At 43.5% G+C, this 25535-nt stretch overlaps 1 protein-coding gene across 4 annotated transcripts in view; it reads left to right on the top strand.

The window, feature by feature from the left end:
* IARS1 (isoleucyl-tRNA synthetase 1) overlaps positions 1-25535 on the top strand; it is a 59611-nt gene that overhangs the window by 9950 nt on the left and 24126 nt on the right. For all 4 annotated transcript variants that reach the window (XM_028093043.2, XM_028093045.2, XM_088019117.1 and 1 more), the window contains 14 exons: positions 1326-1443; positions 5167-5314; positions 8382-8469; positions 8728-8788; positions 11513-11608; positions 15246-15368; positions 15882-15973; positions 16623-16721; positions 18365-18491; positions 19650-19723; positions 20090-20284; positions 21816-21902; positions 23679-23762; positions 24776-24920. In XM_028093043.2, coding sequence (XP_027948844.1) covers positions 1326-1443; positions 5167-5314; positions 8382-8469; positions 8728-8788; positions 11513-11608; positions 15246-15368; positions 15882-15973; positions 16623-16721; positions 18365-18491; positions 19650-19723; positions 20090-20284; positions 21816-21902; positions 23679-23762; positions 24776-24920 — 1537 coding nt within the window. The remainder of the gene's footprint in view (positions 1-1325; positions 1444-5166; positions 5315-8381; positions 8470-8727; positions 8789-11512; positions 11609-15245; positions 15369-15881; positions 15974-16622; positions 16722-18364; positions 18492-19649; positions 19724-20089; positions 20285-21815; positions 21903-23678; positions 23763-24775; positions 24921-25535) is intronic.

The following is a 25535-nucleotide window of genomic DNA, read 5'->3' as shown; positions in this document are numbered from 1 at the left end:
TTAAGTTGGGGGGCCGGACTAGCTCAGTTGGTGGAGCATGTGACTCTTGAGCTCAGGGTTAGAAGTTGGAGCCCCATGTTGGATGTAGAGATTACTTAAAAATAATTTTTTTTTTAATAAAAAGAGCACCTGTGGCTAGTGCCTACAGTATTGGACAATAGAGCTCTGTATAATACTTCTTAATTTACATAAAACCATACTTGAATCAGAGGAAAATGGTTTTTAAAGCCTCTCAGTATTAGAATGTTAGTTATTCCTGAGGAACATGTTGGCACATAAATAAGGCACATAGGTTTAGAGTGAATATAAAAAGATATTAGGTGATACCTTTAATAATGATAACATTAATAATGGTAGATAATTTAGACTGAGTTGGTGCTTTTGACTATATAAAGTACTTCCATATCAATTTTCCCACATGATTCACAGAGTCCTGTGGATTGGGTTTGGGTGAAGTCAGGTGACTGACTTGCCTGACATCACAGTTTATTTTATGATTCTTAGGTTTCAAACTGGGTCTTACAATATCAAATCTAATACTCCTTCTCTAGTCTTCTGTGAATATCCTTGAATCAAAGTATGTAATTTAAGACTTGAGTGTAAACTTGGGAAATTTGAGGGGTGCCTGGGTGGCTCAGTCAGTTAAGCATCTGAAATCAGGCTCTGTGCTCAGTGGTGAGTCTGCTTCTCCCTCTGCCCTTCCCCCTGCTTGTTCCCCCCCCACCAATAGATAAATAAAATCTCTAAAAAAAACAAAAAACAAAAAAACCCTTGAGAAATTTGTGATGAGATGGCGGCATGGGAAGATCCTAAAGTCACCTACTCTCAGAGACCTACAGTTTCACCTACCCAGGTGCCCCTATTTATTCTTTTTAAATTGCCTTTGTAAAACTACCCATTATAGTAAAATGTAAATAATAATGAGGAGAAAACTATTAAGAAAAGCAAAAACTCTGAAATCCCAACCATAGTTCACATATTGGTAAAAATTTGCTCTTTCAGCATTTCTAAAAAATACAGGAATACGGATATGTAGTTTTACCCACTTAGTACCTCAGTGTACAGTATGGTGTGGATTGCTTTTCTCACTCAACATCAAGTCATGAACATCTTTCCATGGACAGATTATTACCACTTTTAATGTCTGCATAATGCCTCTTACGAATCTTGTAATTTACCAGCTAGTCCCCAGTTGAGAGACATGATGTTTCCATTTGATTGGCTGATAGAAACTCTACTGTAGACAAACTGGCATAAATGTCTGAGTTTGGGGAGACAGAATTTTGGTTGTGTCATTGTTGTAAAACTGTGTTTTTACTTACTAGGTGGGTCTTCAAGCAGCTCTATGATAAAGGCCTTGTGTATAGAGGCGTGAAAGTCATGCCTTTCTCCACCGCATGCAACACTCCACTTTCCAACTTTGAATCTCACCAGAACTACAAGGTGCGTGTGATGTCATCGGGCATGAACTTGTGCACATGGAAGTTGAAGGGTTGTGATCACAGTAATCAGTCCTGGTGTGGACTGTTAGCTTGGGGAGTCCGTCAGATTGACCATTTCTTAATGGAGTGCTGACAGTATTTGCCAGTCACTGAACTGAGGCCCTGTGGAGAATAAGAGTGAGGGATTTTTACCCCCCATGAGATTTGTGAATGGTGTGTCTTCACGTGATAGCTTCTGCTTATTTTGACCACATCTTTGTGCCTCTGTCGGGTTAATAAGTCCAGCTCTGCCCTGTTTCCCTCTAGTCACTGCTTTTGGAAGAGGATGAGATGCCTCATCTGGGACCTTGTGACATTTGTTACAAGTATTTGGAAGCAAATCTGATTTGTCCTTCGTTGACAGTATTATGATCTTTTTTCTGATGAATGGAATAACTGCTGTCGCTGCTCTGCTAGGAGAGTTGAGACGGGTCTGATGTTCACCAAAGTACACTCACTGCTTTACCTTATCTGGAAAGACGGTAAAGGCAGTGAGTCTGAAATGTGGAACATTGTTCTCATGTGTGTGTATTCAGGAGGTGTTTTCACGTCAGAGACTTCATCTAGTCCTCATTGGTTTTAAAGAACCTAATTTTTTTGAAAACTGTGTTCTATATATACATTATACATTTTTAAAACACAAGAAATCTTTTCTTTTTTAACACTACCATAATACCATTATCACACCTAAAAAAGTCCTTGGTCATCAGTGGATATCATCAGTGTTCACATTTCTGTTTGGCAAATACCAGGCCTTTTTCCCTCTGTTCTTTGTTGTTTTAATCAGGATGTAATCCTGATTAAAAGAGTTGGCAGCAGTTGTCTTGCAGGTCTGTTTTCATCTGTGGTCTCCATTTTGCTGTCTTTTTCCGTTTTTTTTCTTGCAAATCATTGTTTAGGAAACAGGTTTTATCTTATAGAGTTTCCTACAATGAATTTTGCTGGTTATGTCTCCATGGTCTTCCATATTTTGTAGAAATTGGAACTTTTCGTGTTTATTGATGTCCTTCCTTTGGCATGTGTGTCAGGAAGAGAGGTCACTGTTTAAAATGGCGTTCATTTATTTGTATCTGGCTTTTCTCAGCATGATGTTTGTGACAGTCATCTGTGTTCTGTGGAGGTAAGGATCTTTTGTTCTAGTTTCTGTGCAAGTGAATAGTCTACAATTTATGTATTTACAGCACCTTTCGCTCCATTTCCTTCCTTACAGCCTGATAGGTAACGACTGTGCTGAATTCGATGTTTCTTTCCATACACATTTTTATATTTTTACTACCTGCCTAAGTATTCACAAACAGTATATAGCATTCTTATGCTTGTCTTTAATCTCGCCCATTGTACTTACTCTGTACCTTGCCTTTCAGAGGAATCATTAAGTTTTAAAGATTCTTCATCTTGATACATGTAGCTTTAAGTTAATTTTTATCTGCGGTATAGTGTTTCATATGACAGATTGCAACGCATTCATTCTTTTGATAGACATTTTGAGTTGTTTTAAAGGGTATAGGCCTTTTTCTTAATGGTAGCAAACAGTGTTGATAAGAACTTTTTTTTTTTTAAAGATTTTATTTATTTATTTGACAGAGAGACACAGCGAGAGAGGGAACACAAGCAGGGGGAGTGGGAGAGGGAGAAGCAGGCTTCCCGTGGAGCAGGGAGCCTGATGTGGGGCTCGATCCCAGGACCCTGGGATCAAGACCTGAGCTGAAGGCAGATGCTTAATGACTGAGCTACCCAGGCACCCCAGCTAAGAACATTTTTTAACATAAACCCTGTGTACTTATGCTGGAGTTTTTTTTGGCTTCTAGATTTCTACATGTTAGATCCCCAGACTAGCTTGGGAGCTCCTAGAGCTTTCAGAGGGTATCCTCTTCTGTAAGTACACGGTGCGTTCTCTTGGGATGAGCAGGCTGTGCAGAAGTAAGCTGAGTTACAGGAGAGAGTACTTCCAGCTGTTCCAAAAGGTAAACCAATTGTGGTCTATAAAAATATTTATCTTTTTTATATTGTCTAAATTTTCAGACGCTGTACTAAATATAAATGAATTGTGCCCTACATTCTTTTTGTGTCTGGCCTCTCTTGCTCAAGATTATATTTGTGAAAAGTCATCCCTGTTGTGTGCAGTTATAGATCATTTTAATTACTGTCTGGCACTTAATTTACCCACTGTACCATTGATGGGCATTTAGGTGATTTCCAGTTTGGGGCTCTGATCAGTAGTGCTACTGTGAATGTTCTGGAAGTGGGGAGCAGACATACACATTTCTTCTATGGGTTACATACCCGGGAGTGGAATTATGGAGTCATAGGATGTACTTAACATTTGGCTCTAGTACTGGGGTCGGCAAACTGTGAAGTGCCAGATACTCAGTGTTTCAGGCCTTGTGGGCTAGACGGTCTCTGTTGCAAGTACTCAACTCTTTCAAAACCATTCTTCGCTCTTGGGGTGTAAGAACACGGGTGACGGCCAGGGTTGGCCTGTGCGTCATGGTTTGCTGCCTCCCGCTCTGCAAGGTATGAGCAGACTTCAAGGTAGATGTCCTGATCTGTACTCCCACCAGCCAGTTCTCATTACTCTGCTTTCTTGGCAGCACTTAGCATTTTCTGTCTTTTCTCTGTGGCCATTCTGCAGTTATGTTGGTTGCAACTAAGGTTTGTTTTTGTTTCTAACTTTTGACATAATTTTAGAATTACTGAAAAGTTCATAGAATTCTTGTTTACCTTTCAGTGACGGTCACCCGCTTTCACCACGTCTGCATTGTTTGCTCTCTCTCTAGGGGATGGCGGTAGCACAAGACCCTTTGAGAGTAGGTTGCGGACATGATGTCCCTTTTCCTCTAAAGGCTTAAGTACATATTTCTTAAAATCCATACTCTTAAGTAATTGAAGTTAGGGAAATGACATTGATGAATATTACCATCTAATCTGTAGTTTGATTCTACTAATGGTCCCAGTAATGTCGTTTTCAGCAAAAGAGAATTGTAGGTTATGTGTTTTGTTCAGGTGCGCCATCTCCAGCCCTCTTGAAGCAGCGCCCCGGTGTCTGTGATCCCTGACACTGGCATTTGAGGCGCACAGGCCTGCACCCCAGGGGCGTCTGACGGTTCCCATGTGGATGAGGTGACGTTTGTAGAGCCCCTTCTTCTCAGGGAACTTTATTCAGGATGCAGTGAGTTGGCTTTGGTCAGGGGATGAGCTTTTCTACTTTGGAGCTATTTTTTAAAAATATTTAATCCTTGATATTTTCATGTTGCCATAGAGTTGGAACCAATTTTTTATTTAATGAACTGAATTAATATTGGCATATTGCAGTTTTCAGTACATGGTGTTTTAAAATGACTCATTTTTATATTTTGGAATAAAGAATAATTCTGCCTTCCAAAACAGTTGTTTTGTTGAACTAACTTTTTATGGATTTATTATAAAAGTAGGTCATTAGTGAAACTTCTAATATATATTTCTCTTGGTACACTTAAAATGTTTTACTTGTGACTACTAAGTTAATTGTTAAAACATTTTTCAAGAATATAAAGAAATGTAATTGGAATCTCTTGCTTTATATTTTCTTTTTATAAATATGGCAACTGGTTTTTATTCTGGAAATCTATTCTTTAGGATCAGTTTCCTTTTCTGCATGTATTATTATGGATTTTGTAAACAGGTATTTTATCTAATTTTATCTCAGGATGTTCAGGACCCTTCAGTGTTTGTAACTTTCCCCTTGGAGGAAGATGAAAATGTGTCTTTGGTGGCTTGGACGACCACTCCCTGGACATTACCTAGTAACCTTGCCCTGTGTGTTAATCCAGACATGCAGTATGTGAAGATTAAAGGTAAGTATGAGCCTGGTTATTTATGACTAATACTGAGAAAATCACTTTAACTTATTTTGGGATAGAATGAAAGCTTACATTTCTTTTGGAGTAAGAAGAGAAGTTTTTGAAAAAGTGTTAGACTTAAAAATAATCTCTGAAAGAGGTGGATTTTTTTCATTTTTGATTGAAAATAATGCACATAAAAATTAAAATAGTAGAGAGCTATAAAAAAAGATTCCTTATAATTTTCAGGTTGTAATACACTTACACACATCATACCCATTACAGATGAGGAGCTGGAGATTGAGAGAGGTGGCCTCTCATTGTTGCCAGGAACCTCTGATGTGTTTTTTCAATGCCACCAACCAGTGAACGTCATTCAGGCACTAGCTGCCTGGAGATTGCATCAGATTGCACAGGTTAGGGGCTCAGTCCTACACGTCTTCCCCCCAACCCCCCACAGCCTCACTGCAGATGCCAGTTGCAAGTCCTGTGCTTCTGACAGACCTATGACCTCCTCCTCAGGTTGGATTAATCTGCTAGAGTGTCTCATAACTCGGAAACATTGTATGGTTTATTGTGAAACGATAGAAAGGGTACACAGGAACAGTCAGATGAAATACATGGGGTGAGGCCTGGAAGGGTCCTGAGCGCAAGAGTTTCTATCCGCCCCCACCCCCGGAGCTGATGTGGGTTGCCCTCACAGCCTGTGGATGCATTCACTAACCTGGAAGCACTCCATACCCCATCCTTGTGGGGTTTTATGGAGGCTTCACTGCTTAGGCAGGATTCATTAAATCATTGGCTGTTGGTGATTGAACTCCATCCTTAGGTGACCTGGGGGCTTTCCAAAAGTTCCCCTCATCAGCATAACAAAGGACCCCTTTATGGCTGTTACCACTTAGGAAATGACAAGGGTTTTAGATCTCTGCCGGGAATGGGGACTAAGAACTGAAATGCGTATTTATTATAAGTAATTGTATCACAGAGTTGGTACCAGAACTTGAGAACTTTGTGCCTTTCAGATATTTCCTGGTAGTTAGCCAAAGTCTTGATGAAGCTCTTTCCATAGAGATTTATATGAAAAAAGAAGACTGTGACCTTGAGGTTTGGATAGTTTATGGAGGGAGGGGAAGCCAGGGAAAAAAAAGAAAACCATAGCCAGAAAAAAACGACCATACAAGATAGATGACTTGATTCACAGCAGCTTGTGAAGCAGGCGAAGGATTCGAGGAAGGAATGGGGAAGGCGGGAGGCGCGGGGCAGAAAACAGGTGTTTTTATTACTACTTAGCAGTGCCTTGGGAGCAGATAGGACCAGCAGCTGGTTTCTTGTGCTTCCGGCCGTGGGCACAGAGCCTCTCCAGGCAGGGGCAGGCCCACAGAGAGAGTTCCCCATGTCTCCCTGGGGACATGGCCATTCTCTAGTGAGCCGGAGCGGCCGTCAGGCAGATGGACTTCAGTCCTGTCCCTCCTCTGCCTGCATACGACTCCCACCGTGTGTCCTGAGTTTTACCCAGAAAATGTAGACTCCACTAACAATGAAGGTCTGGTGCAGCCAGCGCTGGTGGGTGTCGGTGTTGTTTATAGTAGCTTTTCAGTGAACTGCAAAGGCCTTCTCAATGATCCATAGATTCTCATGTTTCTTTTTTTTAATACGTTCTTATCACAAATTGGAGTAGTTGCTTTTTTATTTTTTAATTTTTTTTTAAAGATTTTATTTATTTATTTGACAGAAACACAGCGAGAGAGGGAACACAGCAGGGGGAGTGGGAGAGGGAGAAGCAGGCTTCCCGCTGAGCAGGGAGCCTGAGGCAGGGCTCGATCCCAGGACCCCGGGACCATGACCTGAGCCAAAGGCAGACGCTTAATGATTGAGCCACCCAGGTGCCCCTGATTCTCATGTTTCTTATAGTGAACTGAATATACGTCATAGACTCTAGTAAATCCTTGGGTGTATCAGGGGCACCTGGCTGGCTCAGTTGGAAGAGCGTGCAACTATTGATCTCAGGGTCATGAGTTCAAGCCCCATGTTGGGTGTAGACATTACTTAAATGAAAAACTTGAAAAAAATCATTGGGTATATCCTACTTTACAGGTGGGAGTTTAAATTAGTCTGTTTTTATAAGACGATTTGTCATTTGCTGTTAAATTGTAAATGTTTATACATTTAATCTAGCTTTTCTGTTCCTAGGATAGTATTCTCCAGAAACACTCTAATAAGGGTACAAAGATACGTGCAACGGGGGCGCCTGGGTGGTTCAGACAGTTAAGCGTCTGAACCTTCGGCTCAGGTTATGATCCCAGGGTCCTGGGATGGAGCCCCTGCATCAGGCTCCCTGCTCAGGGGGGAGTCTGCTTCTCCCTCTCCCCACCCCCCTGCTCCTACTCTTGTCAAGTGCGGGCACGCGCTCTCTCTAAAATAAATAAAAAACAACAAAAAAATATAACGATATTCATTACCCCCCGGTTCACAGTAGTAACAATCTGAAAGCAACTTGAATGTCTAGTATTGATAGGTTAAAAATAACTTGCCCTTCCTAGAATGGAGTACCGTGTAGCTCTTTAGAAGAATGAGAAAGGACAGTTTGTGCTAATATATGGAAAGATGTTCATATATAGTATGTGAAGACAAACTGAAAACTATATTGAGTTATATCCCGTAATTACCTTTTTAAAAAAAGTAGCCATTCCCATAAGATGTGTGTTAGTATACAGGTAGAAAAATACCTGGAGGGCGACACTCAAATGATAGTGTCTTGTGGGGGGAAGAGATGAGTGGGGACTTTTACTCAGGGAGTTTCTTGGTTTGTTAATGTTATGATTTTTAAGCATTCACATATATTACCACCGGTCGGAGAAAATAAGATTAATTTACGTAAAAGGGAGAGGTCAGTTAAGTGCATATGCTGTTTTTGTCTTCTTTGGGTCTGGAAAGCAGTGTGCGCTGGTGCCCTGGCGCATTTCTCCGTGATTTCTGAGCACACAGGGTGTGGTGATATGGGACCGCACGAAGGACCGCACGTGTCTAGACTCTGCCGAAGTCTGAATGTCACTGAAGTCCACTTTGCCCCTTACTCTTGTAGATGTTGTCAGAGGAAAATTACTCATTTTAATGGAAGCCAGATTACCAGCCCTCTATAAGTTGGAGAGTGACTATGAGATCCTTGAAAGGTGAATATACAGATTTATTGATTTTTGCCTGTGTGTGTGTGTGTGTGTGTGTGTGCTAACTTTGAAAGGTGAGACACTTTATTACCCAAAAGCTCTATTATTCAAGTTCAGTTAATACTACTGAGTATATTCAGGTCACACATTCCAGCATTAACGACTAAGAAACAAGTAAACCAGGAGGGAGTTGTGACTTGATGTGTCTGCAGTTTCATTTCTTTTGAGGATTTTAGTCTAATTATGAGTTTCTCCTTTTTCTAGATTTCCCGGTACCTGTCTCAAAGGCAAGAAGTACAGGCCCCTGTTTGACTATTTTGTGCAGGTGAGCTTATGGACCTGTACCGCACAGGTGCTCTGTACCTGCCTAGGGGTCACTGGAGTACTGTCCCATGGCTTGTGTGGGTTTCCTGTGGCTTGTGTGGATGTCCCAATCCAAAGTCTGTCTTAGAAGTAACAAAGTTAAATTGTGTTTGTATTGCTTTCTTGTTATATTTTTAAAGATTTTATTTATTTATTTGACAGAGAGAGACACAGCAAGAGAAGGAACACAAGCAGGGGGAGTGGGAGAGGGAAAAGCAGGCTTCCCACGGAGCAGGGAGCCAGATGCCAGGCTCCATCCCAGGACTCTGGGATCATGAACTGAGCCACCCAAGCGCCCCTGCTTTCTTGTTTTAATAATTAAAATCCTATGGGAATGTTTTTAATACTTTTCTCAAATTATAAAAGGAAGCACATAACTTTATTTTTATTGTTTATAGTCTACATATCCCGGAAATTTATTGGTTTTTTGTTTTGTTTTTTATTTTGTTTTGTTTTTTTTTAACAAATTTAAGATAGTGCTCAGAATAAAACCTGTGTGTAACAATAAACAGAGTTCATTTCAAGTAAACTGATGAGGGACCAAGGCAAAGCTCATACATGTGGTAACTTAGTTTTCTTAAGTGTCACAGAGCTGTTTTGTGCAGTTTTCATTTTCTGACAACAGAGAATCCATAGTTGCAAGCCCCACCACCATCACTGAAAGAATAGGGTCAGCAGGAATTTCCAGTTGATCCCTGTCTATTCAGGGATAAAGTTTGGTTAATGCAGGTGGACCTCTGCCATTTGGGCTCTATTCACAATATCGCTCATATCTGTCTCTTCTTTTTTGTGTACCTTGAGTGTTTTCCAATGTTTCTCATCTTCCAATTACAGTTGACCCTCGAACAAAAATGGGGTCAGTGGCACCAACCCCTGCACAGTGACTCTTGACTCCCCCATACGTAGCTACTAATAGCCTACTGTTGACCAGAAGCCTTACCAATAACATAGTCGGCTAACACATAGTTTGTATTTTATGTGTGTTTTATGCTATATTCTTAAAGTAAGCTAGAGAAAAGAAAATATTATTAAGCAAATCATTAGGAAGAGAAAATATGTAGTAGTATTTTCAGTAGTATACGTATACTTATTGAAAAAAGCTTCTTGGTGTTTTAAACAGTTCTGAATACTTTGTTTTCTCAACCATTAAGTATATATAAAAAGTTTTTCTCCACCAAAAGACACAAAGTCCTAACGCATCTTTTTAAAAGAACATTTCTGTTGTTTATACTGTCCTAGAATAGAGAAAGCCAACTTCCCATATTATGAGATTAGCAGAACCACGATACATAAACCTAGAAGTTAGCATTTGTGCACAAATACCAATTAACTTACAAATACATAATTATAATTATTAAGGACATATGTAGCACTTCAAAGAACAGTTGCCAAGTTGAACATGGCATATACTAAAACTGCAGCATGATGTGGAGAAGTAGGAATTTTTAAGAATCATACTCGGTGATCTATAATGCAGTTCACTATTTTAATAGGCTAAAGGAGAAAAGCCTTTAATAAAACTCAGCTTCCCTGTGTTTAAGTCTCCTAGAAAACAAGGAGTAAAGAAAACTTCACTAAAAAAAAAAAATTCACGTATTGGTGGGCCAGGCCGGAACAGATGACCAGCAGGAAGGCAATGTCCTGCATCCTGGTGGCTTTGGCTCAGCAGCTCTGGCAGCTCCCCAGCAGGCCTGCAGGTGGCAGCAACAGCCTAGGGGCACAGGACAGCTCCCCCATGGGCCATCAGCAGCTGTGGCCACACGTGGGCTGGAGTGCCGTTAAGGGGAGAGTCTGCACCTGGCCAAGGGGGGCTTCAGGCCACAGCTGCCCTGATGCAGCCTCAGAGCCCGGTTCCCAGAGGACTTGGAGCAAGGGTGCCAGGGCTGTCCCTGCTCTATGGGCCGAGGCGTGACCTCTGCACCAGTCACCTTCAGTTCAGTCCCCTGGAGACTGGGGTCAGCAGTTGGAAATAAATGCCTTGTGGCTTCTGCTGTCCACTCTTAGGGAGAAAAATATTTAAGGAGACCCGCAGTCTGCGTTGTTCAAGGGTCAGCTGTAAAAGCCTTCTTCCTCCTTCCTGTTGCTGCTGATGGATTTCCCTCTGCTCCCTGTGAGCCTGTAGCCACTTGCCAGGACACTGCACTTGAGTGTTTTCCACCTGGCCAACCTGCTTGCTAACCATCCTCCAATATTGCTTTAAATGTCTCCTTTGCTGCTTTTCTTCCCTCCCTGCCTTTGTTTTCATTAGGCTTTCCTCTTGTTTACAATATCCCTCATCTTTCTTCAACGTCAGATGTGCTCAGGTACAATCCCGCTCTTCAAGGCTGAACTCAGATACCATCTGAAAAAGCGTTTTTTGAAATGCCTGTGGTTTCTCTTGAAAAATGTCATTGCTACATTCTTCTCTTGTGTATCTTAACATATTTTACTTTGTTTTGTCTTAAAACTCTCACTAGGGGCACCTGAGTGGCTCAGTCGGTTAGAGGGTGTGACTCTTAATCTTGGAGTTGGGAATTCCAGCCCCACGTTGGGTGCAGAGATTACTTAAGTACATAAATTTTTTTTTAAAGGGGACTAGCTTTATTTAAAACCCAGTGCTTTCCGGTTCTTACTGGACACTGTTAGGAGACTGATAGGACGTGAGGCGGTCTTTCATTTACTGTGCCTGCCGGCCTTGCGGTTCCAGCTCAAGGAGGACGGTGCTTTCACAGTGCTCGCCGATGGCTACGTGCGGGAGGACGAGGGCACGGGAGTGGTGCACCAGGCTCCGTACTTCGGCGCGGTAAGTACTGGAAGTCCGCGGGGTGTCCGTGGGAAGCGAGTGTCGCGGCCACTGAGTCGTGTGCGCATGTCGTGCACCTCGTTCTTGGGCACACCATGCGGTCCAACTCTTCAGGCTCACTGCCCCCAAATATGGTTTATCAAACTTAATGTCTGTAATTTGTTTTCACCCCGAGCTAATCTCTGAAAAGGGTGAGCGAAATGCTGGGTGCTCCTGGGCATTCTGTCTTTCTGAAAGGCACTCTGTGTTTGCATTCATTCGTAATTTACGCTCCGTGCACTCTGCTCTTTCCGGTATGCAGTTCTGTGAGTTCTGGAAAGGGCGGCGACTCACCCAGTCACCATGACCGTCAGAGTGTGGAGAGGTGCCGCACCTCCATTGTGCTCTTGAGCAAACACTGTGCTGAGAGAGCAGAACTTGAGCTCCTCGAAGCTGTATGGTGTGGCCAATTGAAAGTTTTGTCCAGAGTAATTTTTCTAAAAATGCAATCCTGTTGATGTCATTTGTGTATGAATAAAATGCCCCCTGGGGACCTACAAATGCCTCTGGGCTTGACCGTTCTGGCAGTGGGAGTGAAGCTAGTCTGACTGCATTCATTTTCCTTTCACACTTTTAACCTCTGCAGAGATTTTTATTATGGAAATCTTCAAATACACACAGAAGTAAAGAGGTATTAGCATAAATCCTGATGTTCACATCATCCCGCTGCATTAATTATCAACATTTGGGAAGTCTGTTCCTTCTGTCTTCTACCTTGTCCTCTTCCCCCCACACCTTCTCCACTTTGGCCTGAGGGTTTTAAAACAAATCCTCAGCATCCTGTTCTTCATCTGCAGATGCTTCTGTACACAACTGTGATTGATACAGCTTTTTATTTTTAGTATTGCTACCATGCCACTGTTGTGTTCAATAAAGTTAATGCTTGCTTAGTATCACCTAATACGTGGCCAGTATTCAATATGATGGAAGCGTTCTTGATAATACCGTTTACTGGGTTTTAAGAACTAGTTAGATTTTAGTTACTCATAATTTTAGGGTCAGCTGGTATGATTGCTGCACTGATAATAAATAATAAAAAGAAAACTTCTTGGTTTTGAATTGTGGTTTAGGTTTTCCTATTAAAATGTATTTATTTGCCATATACTGGGTATGTGTGGGTTTTTTGTTTGTTTTTTAGGCTCCACATATGAATGAAATCATACGTTATTTGTCTTTCTCTGTCTGATTTATTTCACTTAGCATAATACCCTCTGGTTCCATCCATCTTGTCAGGAATGGCAAGACCTCATTCTTTAATGGCTGAGTAATTGTATGTATACACCACATCTTTATCCTCTCATCTGTTGACATGTGGGTGGCTTCCATACCATGGCTATTGTAAATATTGCTGCAGTAAACACAGGGGTGCATGTATATGTATATGTATGTATGATTTTTGAATTAGTATTTTCATTTTCTTTGGGTAAATAGCCAGGACTGGATTTACTGGACCATATGATATTTCTATTTTTAATTTTTTGAGGAATCTCCATACTGTTTTACAGAGAGGTCGCACCAATTTACATTCCCACCAACAGTGCACAACGGTTCCTTTTCCTCCATATCCTCGCCAACACTTAATATTTCTTTTTTTTTTTTATTCTAGCCACCCTGACAGGTGTGAGGTGATACCTCATTGTGGTTTAGATTTGTGTTTCCCTGATGAGTGATGTTGGAATGTATTTTCACATTTCTGTTAGCATCTCAGTGTCTTCTTTGAGAAAAATGTCTCTTCAGGTCCTCTGCCCGTTTTTTAATAGGATTGTTTGCTTTTTTGGGTGTTGAGTTGCATAAGTTCTTTATATATTTTGGATATTTACCCTTTATCAGATATGTCATTTGTAAATATCTCCTCCCATTCAGTAGATTGCCTTTTATTTTGTTGATGATTTCCTTCGCTGTGCAGAGGCTTTTTATTTTGGTGTAGGCCCGTAGTTTATTTTTGATTTTGAATGCCTTGCCTGGGGAGACATAGCCATACATATGTTTTGCTGTGGCCGCTGTTCAGACAGATTACTGTCTGTGTTCTCTTGTAGGAGTTTTATGGTTTCAGGTCTCACATTTAGGTCTTTCATCAATTACGCCTTATTTTTGTGTGTGGTATAAGATAGTGGTCCAGTTTCATTCTTTTGCATGTAGCTGTCCAGTTTTACCAACATCGTTTATTAAAGAGACTGTCTTTTCCCCATTGTATATTCTTTCCTGCTTTGTAGTAGATTAATTGACCATATAAGCATGGGTTTATTTCTGGGCTCTATTCTGTTCCATTGGTCTCTGTGTCTTTCTGTGCCAGTATTGGGCTGTCTTGATTACTACAACTTTGTAGATTACCTTGAAATCTAGGATTGTGATATCTCCAGCTTTGTTCTTTCTCAGGATTGCTTTGGGCATTCGGAATTTTTCACGGTTCAAGCAAATTTTAGTAGTATTTGTTCTAGTTCTATGAAAAGTGCTGTAGACTTTTGATAGGGATTGCATTGACTCTGTAGATTGTTTTGGGGACTGTGAACATTTTTATAATTTCATTCTTTCAGTCCATGAGCGTGGGATGTCTTTCCATTTCTTTGTCATCTTCATTTTCTTTTATCAGTATTTTATAGTTTTCATAGTACAGGTCTTTCACCTCCTTGGTTGTGTTTATTCTTAGGTATTTTGTTAATTTTGGTGCAATTGTAAATGGGATTGTTTTCTTAGTTTCTCTTTTCTACTACTCCATTATTAGTGTATAGAAACATCAGATTTCTGTATATAAATGTTGCATCCTGCAACTTTACTGATTTCATTTATTCTAATAGTTTTTTGGTGGAGTGTTTAGAGTTTTCTGTATGTAGTCATGTCATCTGCCAAGTGGCAGTTTAACTTTTTTCTTACCAATATGGAGGTCTTACTTGTTTTTGTTGTCTGACTGCTCTGGCTAGGACTTCTGGTACTATATTAACCAAGTGGTGAGAGTGGACTTCCTTACCTTGTTCCTAACTATAGAGGAAAAGCTGTCAGTTTTTTACCATTTAGTGTGTTAGCTGTGGGTTTTTCATATATGGCCTCTATTATGTTGAGGTATGTTCTCTCTGAACCCACTTTGTTGAGAGTTTTTTTCACAAGTGGGTGTTGAGTTTTGTCGAATGCTTTTTCTGCATCTGTTGAGAGGATCATAGAGTTTTTACCCTTCATTTTGTTAACGTGATGTATCACGTTGATTGATTTGTGGATACTGAATCATCCTTGCATCCCCAGAGTGAATCCCGCTTGATCGTGTTGAATGATTCTTTTACGGTAGTGTCAAGTGAAGTTTGTGAAGTTGGGTATCTTTGCGTCCGTGTTCACCAGGGATACATATGTGTCATCTTCCTCCTCCCTTAGTGGATACCCTGCTGTATACAGGGGTCTGTGAAATAATGGCCGGGAAGATGATGTAATCCCTACCCAACTATAAGGCTTTGGGATTCTCTGAATGGTCGTGAATTAACTTCAGCTGAGAGGATAATTAAAGTCCATTACGGTTATGAGTCAGAATACTGAAGCATTCTCTTGTAAATCTATCACCTCCCACACTCCTGTCTCATACATACTCAGCCTGTTTTGTTCCCCTTGTCCCCAGGACGACTATCGGGTCTGTATGGACTTCAACATCATTCAGAAAGACTCTTCTCCTGTTTGCCCTGTGGATGCTTCAGGCTGTTTCACGGCAGAAGTGACAGATTTCATGGGACAGTATGTGAAGGTCTGTGTCTCTGTAACAGAGAAAGGTGTGGGTTTCATCATATTTCTTTCTTTAATCAGCTTTTTATTAAATAGCTTCCATATCTGGATTTTTTTTCCAGGAAGTTGGTTTTGTTTTGTTTTGTTTCAGCACATAAAACCAGAAAAGATAGATATTATCAGCCACATTCTAAGGGTCTAGTATCTTCAGAGGAAGCATGCTATAGTTTCACAGGCAGGAATCAGTGAAACTGGGCTCTGACTGGTAACTCCTGAAGCAGCTCTGAGGCTTCGGGGCCGTCATTGCTGGTGGAAGACTTCACTGCCTCACATGGTATGAAAGTGCTTAATAAGATACCTAAAGTTAGACTGCCTCAAATGTGGACTGAGTATTTTTATAATACATATGTTATTTTTGCCTTTTATTCATGGTATAGAGATATCAAAATATCAGATTGCAGTGATATACGTAATTCTTTTGTGTTACTAAGTATTGCAGGATATTTTAATGGCTAGATTTTTATTTTTTAAACAGGATGCTGACAAAAACATCATCAGGACCCTGAAGGAAAAAGGCCGACTTCTTGTCTCCAGCACCTTCACTCACAGTTACCCCTTCTGCTGGAGGTGAGAGAAAGCGAAGACTTATAGCTTGAGCTTCTAGCCTGTGGGGGACACATAGTGTGTGTGTCCATTCTGCAGTCTGCGGTTCCCCTCTCATTTGTATGCTTTACGATTAGTGTGGGGAAACTGCTCTCTTGAATTCCATGAGTGTTAGTTCCTGGTTTCCTCAGCAGTTGTCTGGAAAGTATTGACATGTACAGATGTTTTGTGTTGGGGCCACATTTCTTTAGGATGAGACATACGTCTAAAATTTCCCAATGGAACTTGGCGAGAGAGAGAACGTGACACAAGTTAGAATACAAGATCGTGCTGTGAAGATGTGCGTGGGATTGGAATGCTCGGTGCCATCAAGTTTGTTCCCACATTGCCTCTTCGCTGAAGTTGATGTCATTTCTTAGACAGCTATCACACACCGGCAGAACCATATTTTCTTTCTTGTTCTTTAAACCTTTTGCCTTCTTGGTGTTGTGGAGGGAGATGACCAGTACCAAGGATGTAGGCATTAGTGTTTGCAAAAAAAAAAAAAGTATTAGCAGAAGGCCAAATCGATGGGGGTGATGTCAGTAAGAAACTAAAAGTTGGTCTTACCATGGGTGCCTCAGTCTACGTACCTCAATCTGACGAGCCATGTGCTGCATTTTTGCTTCCCTAGGTCAGACACTCCCCTGATTTACAAAGCCGTGCCCAGCTGGTTCGTGCGGGTGGAGCACATGGTGGACCAGCTCTTGAAGAACAACGACCTGTGCTACTGGTGAGCAGTGAGCTGTGTATCTTCACACTGCCCTGTGTCATCTGCTCATGCTTCTCCCAGACTGTAAGAATTCCATAGCTCTCTTTGAGTCTGCGTTTTCAGGAGCACAGAATAATTTAAATAATTTTATAAGAAGTAGCATTCTTCCTCTGATAAGGCATATGGAGGGAGCATTTTGCTTTTCTGTTAGCCTTAAATAGTCATTTTCAGGATAAATGTTTATTTTTGGATATACCTGGAGAAGCCATTTGTGCTTCCTGCCCTTGATGAGTGCCAATGAGCGCCACTGGGACAGAAGCCTTGCTCTCAGCTAGCATGTGACCCGCAAGGAGGTGTTACTCCAGCCTGTAGGGCTGAATGAAGTAAGGCTGAATGTGCATATTACAGAAGACTGTTTTTCTCTGAGAGTCCTGAGGGTGATCACTGTTTCTTACTTCTACAAGAACCCAGCCTGACGTAAAAACTGCATTTCATTTTGGAAGAATGGGGAGAATCTCAGGGCAGTAAAAGGAAAAGATTAGGAACTACTATGAACTATCGCTTTTTTTTTTTTTTTTTTTTTTTTTTGATGGGGAGAGAGCATGCACGAGCAAGGGGTGGGGAGGAGTAGAGGGAGGAGAGAAAAAGTCTTGAGCAGACTCCACACTGAGCATGGAGCCCGACGCGGGGCTCAATCTCATGACCCTGAGATTATGACATGAGCTGACACTCAACCGACTGAGCCGCCCAGGAGCCCCATGAACAAGTTTTTTGTACTTTCTAGCAAATTGACCCTGACTTCTCAAGAAAAAGCAGTTTTTCATTTTTATTCCTAGGAAGCTCTTCAGTTGCCCTATGGTGTGAAGTGCTGGATGTGAACTATTAGGCTGTGGCCTCGTTGAGAGTGCAGGCCTATAAACTGACGTTTGTAATACAGGGCACAACTGGGGTGCCTGAGAGAACAGGGTGTGTGGGGTTGGGGGTGCTGTAACTCAGCCTGCTGCTTAGGAAGATTTCCTGCAGAGCTGAACCTCAGAGGATAAGGAGCCATTTGACTAGTCCTGGGCACTCGAAGCTTTGGGGGAAGGGGAGGGGAGAGAAGGGAGGCTATAGCGTGAAGGTTATCATGGTGGAGGGATGGCACAGGCCAAGGCAGTTAGGTGAGAAGCTGCATTCTAAGGAATTACCTCATTGCTGGAGCCTAGAGTGCAATGGCAGGAGCCTGCCCATGAGCCTCAGGAGGCAGCTACCAACCAGCCACCTGTAGCCCAGCCTGTTTTGTAGGGGCTGGGAGCCCATACTAATGAGTGTCAGTAGAAGCAGTATTGTGTGGACACCCTAAAGACTAGGTCTGAGTGAGGCCAGGCTGGCTGGCATCACAGTGACTGGTCGAGGGCTGCAGCTGTCCCCGAGCAGAGGGCATTGCAGGGAATTATGTGCGCTGTGGGGTTCCAGTTACAGAGCATCTCCTCGGATGAATTCACGATAGATGTAGCACCGTGAGTTTTCTGTGCTGTCCACACAGAAGACGTCCTCCTAGGAGTGAGCACAGCATCTCTAGGGCAGTACGTCCACAGAGCATATACCAAGGTTTATGCAGATCTAATTTACAAATTTGCTTACTAATGTTCTCAGGCATTGGCTATCTGACCTGTTTATTGCAGGGTCCCAGAGTTTGTGCGAGAGAAGCGATTTGGAAATTGGCTGAAAGATGCACGTGACTGGGCAGTTTCCAGAAACAGATACTGGGGCACCCCGATCCCCCTGTGGGTCAGCGATGACTTCGAGGAGGTGAGACGGGCCATGTGTTCTCATGTTGATTTTTGCTGAAGCACTTCATTTGTACATCTGGATGTAGTTTCTTTTTTCTTTGCCCCTTTTTTATTTCATCTGTTTCTCATTATTCCTTCCTAGAATCACATAAGTAAGAATTTGGGAGGTTTTTTTAAATTTATTTTTACTTTAGTTTTATTAAATGTGATTTTTTAAATCTCTCTCAGTGTGAAAGTAAAGAAGAAATTTGTATTTTTCTCAGGGAATCCACATGTTGAATTGTTTTTCTTCTGTTGCTCACCCCTTTTTCTCTCCTTGTGAGTAACTGATGATCAGTCCTAAAGTCCAGACCTGCACCGAGTTACAGCATGTGAAACCCCCCTCATGGTGGTTAAAAAGGAAGGCTTAAAAGACATTACCAAAAGCATTGCCAACCTTGAATATATAAAATCAAGTGATTGTGTGTGTAAATACGTGAATGGGTCTATAGATGTACCCCCATGGCGGCTTCTGCCCAGCACAGAGACTGTTAGAGCACAGGGACCTGAGAGAAGGCAGTGAAGTAGCGGAGTCAGACGTCCTAGGACTAGACTGGAAAGACTGAGAATGTGGTGTTCCCTAGGTAGCAGACGCCCCAGGCAAGAACCCACAGCAGCTCCTGCTGGGGCTTCCCCACCGTGTGGACCCTGTCAGGGCCACAGCTGAGCTGAGGGAAGCCTCCTTGCCTGGACGTAACCCTAAATGACGTCTTGTGATCTCATTGATTGGATCTGGTAATTTAGTTCTAGCTTTGACTTGGAAAGATTCCAGATAAAGGAGCGAAATTCAGGTGTCAGGAAGAAACTGAGATGCCTCAGAGTCACAGTCTAGGTGTTTCACTTAACGCTGGTTATACTGGGCAGAGATTTGGACCTAGTAAGCCCTCAGCAGGTGCGTGTTGAGATGACGCTCTTAGGTTCTCTCCGTGTAGGGGCTCCCGAGACAGTGGTAGGCGGCAGAGTAGTGGAGCCCGCTCTCCTCTTTGGTGACCTGCAATTTTTCGTGAGTGTAAGCCACGCTAGTGACAACTGTCCTGAAGGTCAGAGGTTTCTAAAACTAAGTGTGAATGCTGTGTGAATTAAAGCTGTGTGATCTCTGGCTCTGAGGTTCTCTTGCTTTTTAACTTTGCTTTGACAGGTAGTATGCATTGGATCGATGGCAGAACTTGAAGAACTGTCGGGAGCAAAGATCTCTGATCTCCACAGAGAGAGGTCAGTTTCTGAATGTTTGATTCACTTCCGTTCTGTCATTCAGAGAGCATCGACATGGTCTCTGGAGCAGATTACGGAGATAGGTGTAGAAATCAAATACTGGCTTACTGAATTCCAGTGTTGATGACTTATGTCACATTGAGGAAAGGTGGCCTCTGTCCTTGAGTTGGATGTGGGCCGACTTTGGTATAAATCCCCCGGATTGAGCCCCCCCCCGGTGCCTCTGAAAACCTGTGATAACTGCCAGTATTTCTCTTTGCAGATGCTTATGAAATCTCGTCAGAGCATTGTGTTTCCTCTTGGCAATTAAACTGCAAGTTCTTTCGTGGTTAAAATTAATAGAAGTGGCTTTGCTTCGTTTCTTAGCATTGACCATCTGACCATCCCTTCCCGCTGTGGGAAGGGAGTGTTGCGTCGCATCTCTGAAGTGTTTGACTGTTGGTTCGAGAGCGGCAGCATGCCCTATGCTCAAGTTCATTATCCGTTTGAAAACAAGAGGGAGTTTGATGATGCATTTCCTGCAGACTTCATTGCCGAAGGCATTGACCAGACCAGAGGATGGTATGTTCTTTCAGATTTGATTTGATTTCACAGGTGTTTAACTGAGCACCTAGCATTTATCAGCTGGGTCCTGGAGAGATTGTGTCAAACGAGACAGGCTCTGCTTCTGCCCCCTGCCCCTCACCATGTGTTCTATTAAAGTGTCTTTGGAGTTGGGATCTCTCAGCTGTGGTTTTAGAGTCTGAATTATTTCATTGACGTTTTGGAATAGAGAGATTTGTTATATTCGAAGATTAAGTGATACAAAACAATACATTTGCTTAGCTTGTTTATTTTAAATCATTTACTCAAATGTTTAATGAGTACTTACATACAAGATAATGGTTTGGGTGCAAATTTAAGGGTTGATTGGAAATGTACTCAGATGTTAAGGCCAGCCTTATAAAATTAATACTCTAAAAATCCGGACTGGGGGAAAAAGACAAAGCACGGCAGGGGAGGATTTCGGCATTGGTTTTATCTGGTGCCTGTTTAAAGCAATGCCATCATCTTCTGAAGTAGAAGAAGGTTGGCTCATCCAGATTCTAATTACACTTGGATTAGTGGTGATGTTGCAGAAGTGTTTAAGGAATGTTGGTGTCATTGCTTTGACACTTGCAGTAGATGTCACAAATTGAATTCCAACCTTAATGTTCCAGAAGGTGCTCTTTTTAGCGTCCAATCCATTTTTCTTTAGGAACAGGTCCAAAACCCTTTTTAGGGAAGTCCAGGAGCCTCGCCAGTAAGTCTTTTGTCTGAGGACTGGTGAAGTCTGCCAGCCATTAACAGTCCTGACATGGATCCATAGGTGCTCTCCGCCTCCCTCCCCTTCCCTCAGGCTTGGACTGCGTGTCCTAGCAACCAGGTCCCCCTGACCTACCTTCAGAGAAAAGGATGTCAGTCCATGTCCCATCATGTTCTGGGGATGCAAAACCAGCTTGGAGATGATACCAGAGCATCACTTACTGGGGTGGCTGCAGGGATGTGGTAGAGTTTAGGAACAAGCTAGCTAGCAAGTCAGCAGCAGGCGGAGCAGAGATGTCTTTACTCCTACATGCTCTGCCTTCTGACTTTTGGGTGAGAATGTCTGTATCTTTTGTCATCAGACTGTCCCATGTGACCTTGTGCTAAAGGCACACACATCTCTGGATTTGCAGCTTGGCGTATCTGGAGGTCCTGATAGGCCGCCCAGCACTGTCCCCCCTCTGCCTTGTGGCTGTCGGCTCCCCCCTAGGGAGGACAACAGAACTGTCCTCCACTGTTGGGGTCAGTACCTCACTCCAGGCCTTTATTTGCTGTAAACCATTTTGTTTTTTCTAACCTGATTGGTTTGCGGTAGGTCCTGTGTGATTTTTCAGCATGTGTTATTGGATTAAGAATGATTCCAATGTGTTATTGGATTAAGAACCTTTGCTATAAGTGATTATTAAGAAGTGTAACGGATCTAAAATAGAAATTCCATCCAATAAGTAAGCACAGATATATTTTTTTTCCCTATGCTTAGATTCTTTTTCTGTTGTTGCTGAGCTGTTTCTTCCTGGGTTTTTTACAGGTTTTACACCCTGCTGGTGCTGGCCACCGCTCTCTTTGGACAGCCGCCTTTCAGGAACGTGATTGTGAACGGGCTCGTCCTGGCAAGGCAGGTGCACGTCCTTGGGTCGTGGCTAGTCCTGGTGCCTGGCTTCCTTTGGTCTGGCAGCCATGGTCCGGGTGCATGTAGCCATTCTATGTGAATACAGGAACTTAGGATCGCCCCAGCTTTGTTCCTGCTCTTCTCCTTCGTCTGCTGTTAAACTTCTCGCTGCTCTTTCTTTCCATCCCACCCCGTCCTGCTCACTTCTTTTCTCCAGTGTAGGTCTGCACACACCCCTCTACCCCAGGGAGAAGGGCAGGTTGGGGAGGTGGGGGCGGGGGAGGCATGCATCCCGTGATGCTGTGGGGGATAAGACAACATCTGTCCTGGAGGACTGGGCCTGGTCCTTTAATGAAGATTTTTGTTAACCTCTGTTTAACACGAGGAAGCTGTGGGTTCTAGAGGTTTCCAGGATCATAGGGGAGTCTTATTTTTTCTTCTACTGTCTATAGTCATAACAGAAAAAACACAAATTAATAAAAATAAGAAAAAACATTTATGCAGATATCCTACCTCATGTCCTATCCGAGGGAGGATGGCCCCTGATACCGTGTTGTGAACATTATACATCTTCTCTCATCAAAGCCTCAGAACTGTTTGAGATGGCTCCTTCCCCCCCCCCGCTTTTTTTTTTTATTTTATTAGAGAGAGAGAGAGAGCATGAGCAAGGGGGAAAGAGAAGCAGACTCCCCGCGGAGCAGGAAACCCAATGCAAGACTCGATCCCAGGACCCTGGGATCATGACCGGAGCTGAAGGCAGATTCCCAACTGTGAGCCACCCAGGCGCTCCCAGATGGGTCCTTTCCTTAACTCAGTTTGACATTTGAGAAATTTGAGGTATAGAAAAATTAAGCAATTTGTCAAAGTCACACAGCAAATGATGGTAAATTCACATTTTATACCCGGGGAGTCTGGCTCGGCAGTCTGCTTTTGGGGGTTTTTTTAATTGAAAATTTTATTGAATTGTAGATTTGAATGCAGTTCTGAAACAGTAACAGAGAGCCTTTGTGTGCTTTGCCCAGTTGCCCCCGAAAGTCAGGTTTTTCAAAACTGGGGTCCACCACCACAACTAGCTGCTAACAGCCCCCGTCCTCCTCCGACTCCGCTTTACGTGTGCTTATGTGCCGCGGTGTACAGTCGTACACGCACTACACGCATAGGTCCCTGTCCACCAGCACAGTCAAGGTACTGGACTGTTTCCACATCCCAGGAGCCCTCTGTTGTCCTTCTGTAACTCCCCCATCCTTCCACCCTCGCCCCCAGCCCCTGACAGCCACTAATCTGCTCCCCATCTCTGTAAATCTGTCATTTCAAATACGTGACGTGAACGGAATCACAGCACTTAGGACCTTAGGGACTGGCTTTTCCACTCAGTGGGATCCTGGAGATTGCTCAGAGTGTGTGTGTCCTCAGCCCCTTTACCCCGTGGCTGAGCGGTGCTGCATGGTGCGTGTGACCACAGCTGGACCCTTCACCTGCTGAAGGACCTGGGGTTGTTTCCGGCGGCTGCTGACTATGAATAGAGCTAGAAGCTTCCGTTACAGGTTTTTCATCAGTACAAGTTTTCATTTCTCTGGAATAAATGCTGAGCCCTGTGTTCTTAGCTTCTCCACGGACTCACCGTGGAATTCAGAAAGAAGCTCACAGGTGTTAACAATCTATTGTTATGCCCTTATCCCACTTGCATTTCTGTATTCCAATTTGCAGATAACCTGTAACCATATATAAAGATAGGCTGTAATGGTGACTTATTTAATCGGCATCTCCCTTTTGTTTTTCAAGTGATGGTCAAAAAATGAGCAAACGAAAAAAGAATTATCCGGATCCACTTTCAATCATCCATAAGTACGGTGCTGACGCCCTCAGGTACAAGCCAGTGCTATGCCCTGTTTTTAATGTCCTTTTTATGTAAGCTTCACTTGTTCTCTTAATTGTGTTCCTTTCATTTGGTTCATAGTTAGCTTTTTCAAACTATGTTATGGGGACAGGTACATTGGTGTAGAGTGAGCTCCAAACCCACAAGGTGGTTTCTCAATAACGAGCATTTGGAAGCCCAGAGGTGTTGTGAGGACCAGGACCTGTGTTGCTCCCAGGCTCGCTGCTGGGTTTCTCCCTCATTCCCTTGCCTGGCTCTTCATCTCGTTGGCCATTTATTTCATGTCTGTGCTTACTCCTCAAAAGAGCCATCTGAGATTTATTGAAGCTTGAGCAAATAACAGTGAATACTGAAAAGCTTTTAGAGAAATGTGAACCACTGCTTGAAACGTTGGTCCTCGTCGTGCCCGTTAAGTGTTTGGGTGGAAAGGAGCCACAGTGGTTTCATTCCTCATCCTCCTGCTGCAGACACGGAGACCCAGACCCAGGGGCTGAGCCTGAGCGTGTTCACAGCTGCCTTGGAGCAGTTAACAGGATGTCCTGGCGCCCCATTAGCTGTTAGTCTGCCCCTCGGCACTGCTGACAAGTAAGCCAGATAATTCTTTGTAGTGGGGACTATCCTTAGGGGTCTAGCGACATACCTGGCCTCTTCCCTCTGGGAGCCCCTCTGTGCCGGCAGAGGACTCCTGGCCACTCCTTTTGTGAATCCCTGTGCCTGCGTGTGTTGTCTGGGGAGGAGGCCCACCGCCCCGAGGCCTGCACTGACTGGCACAGGGCATGCTTCCAGGTTGGTTGAGTGCCATATTTTGGTATGAGGTTATGTCTCCCCTTTATTATTCACTGGGTCTCTTGCACAAAGTCAGAATACTAAGAAGAGTATTCATAATTCTCTCCTTTTGTATAAAAAAATGCCAAGTTTGGTGTTTGCAGTGTCAACGTGTCCAGAAAGAATACTTGTTTTAATCTGTATATTCTTTTTCCATGTACTGTTTTTCCTCACCCAGATTGTATCTGATCAACTCCCCTGTGGTGAGGGCAGAAAATCTCCGATTTAAGGAGGAGGGTGTGCGTGACGTCTTGAAGGACGTGCTGCTCCCTTGGTACAATGCCTACCGCTTCTTCACCCAGAGCGTCCTGAGGCTGCAGAAGGTGTGGGCGGGGTCCCATCACCTGGGTCGGTGGGTTTGCTCGGGACAGAGCTCCGTGGGTGAGGCTCAGAGCCCTGGGGCGGGGAGTGTTGGTGCAGAGCCTCACGGGACACTGGGGCTGCCCCCTCAGAAGAGCTGCATGGGAGGTTCATTCATTCCCTGGTTGCCCCCGCCCATGGAACCAAGGCTGCGGGGGGTGGGGTGGGGGTGAAGAGCCCGCTGCTCCCAGGGTGAGAGCACCTGGTAAAGGCTGCTGCAGGCAGTGCTCGCTGAGGCATCAGGGTCCAGACTCTGAAAGTGATAGACGTTCTGCTGGGTTGTTAGGAGGGAAAACAAGGTGTGTGTGTGTGGAAGTGCCTGCTGGCCAGGGAGGCACCATCTGAACACCCATGTGCCTGACTCTGCTCTCAGGGCTCCCCTTGGGGTCAGACCCCGATACCCCTCATCTCTTATGTCCAACACCTTACAGTAGAATCACTGTGTGCATTACTGCTGACTACCGTGCAACTACCGTGCAACCGCCCTTTCTGGAAATGGGCGGGAGCCCTGAGCTGTGAATGTCGCACTCAGGCTGGCTGTTGGCCTGCACCTGCCTCTGACTCGGGCTTCTCCCTGT

This window comes from Eumetopias jubatus, unplaced genomic scaffold (genome assembly GCF_037043125.1).
Source record: "Eumetopias jubatus isolate StellerSeaLion01/CBP00866 unplaced genomic scaffold, mEumJub1_p1.0 scaffold_15, whole genome shotgun sequence".
Taxonomy (NCBI): Eukaryota; Metazoa; Chordata; class Mammalia; order Carnivora; family Otariidae; genus Eumetopias; species Eumetopias jubatus.
Note: the sequence above shows the minus strand (reverse complement) of the source record. Positions and strands in the feature narration are given on the sequence as shown.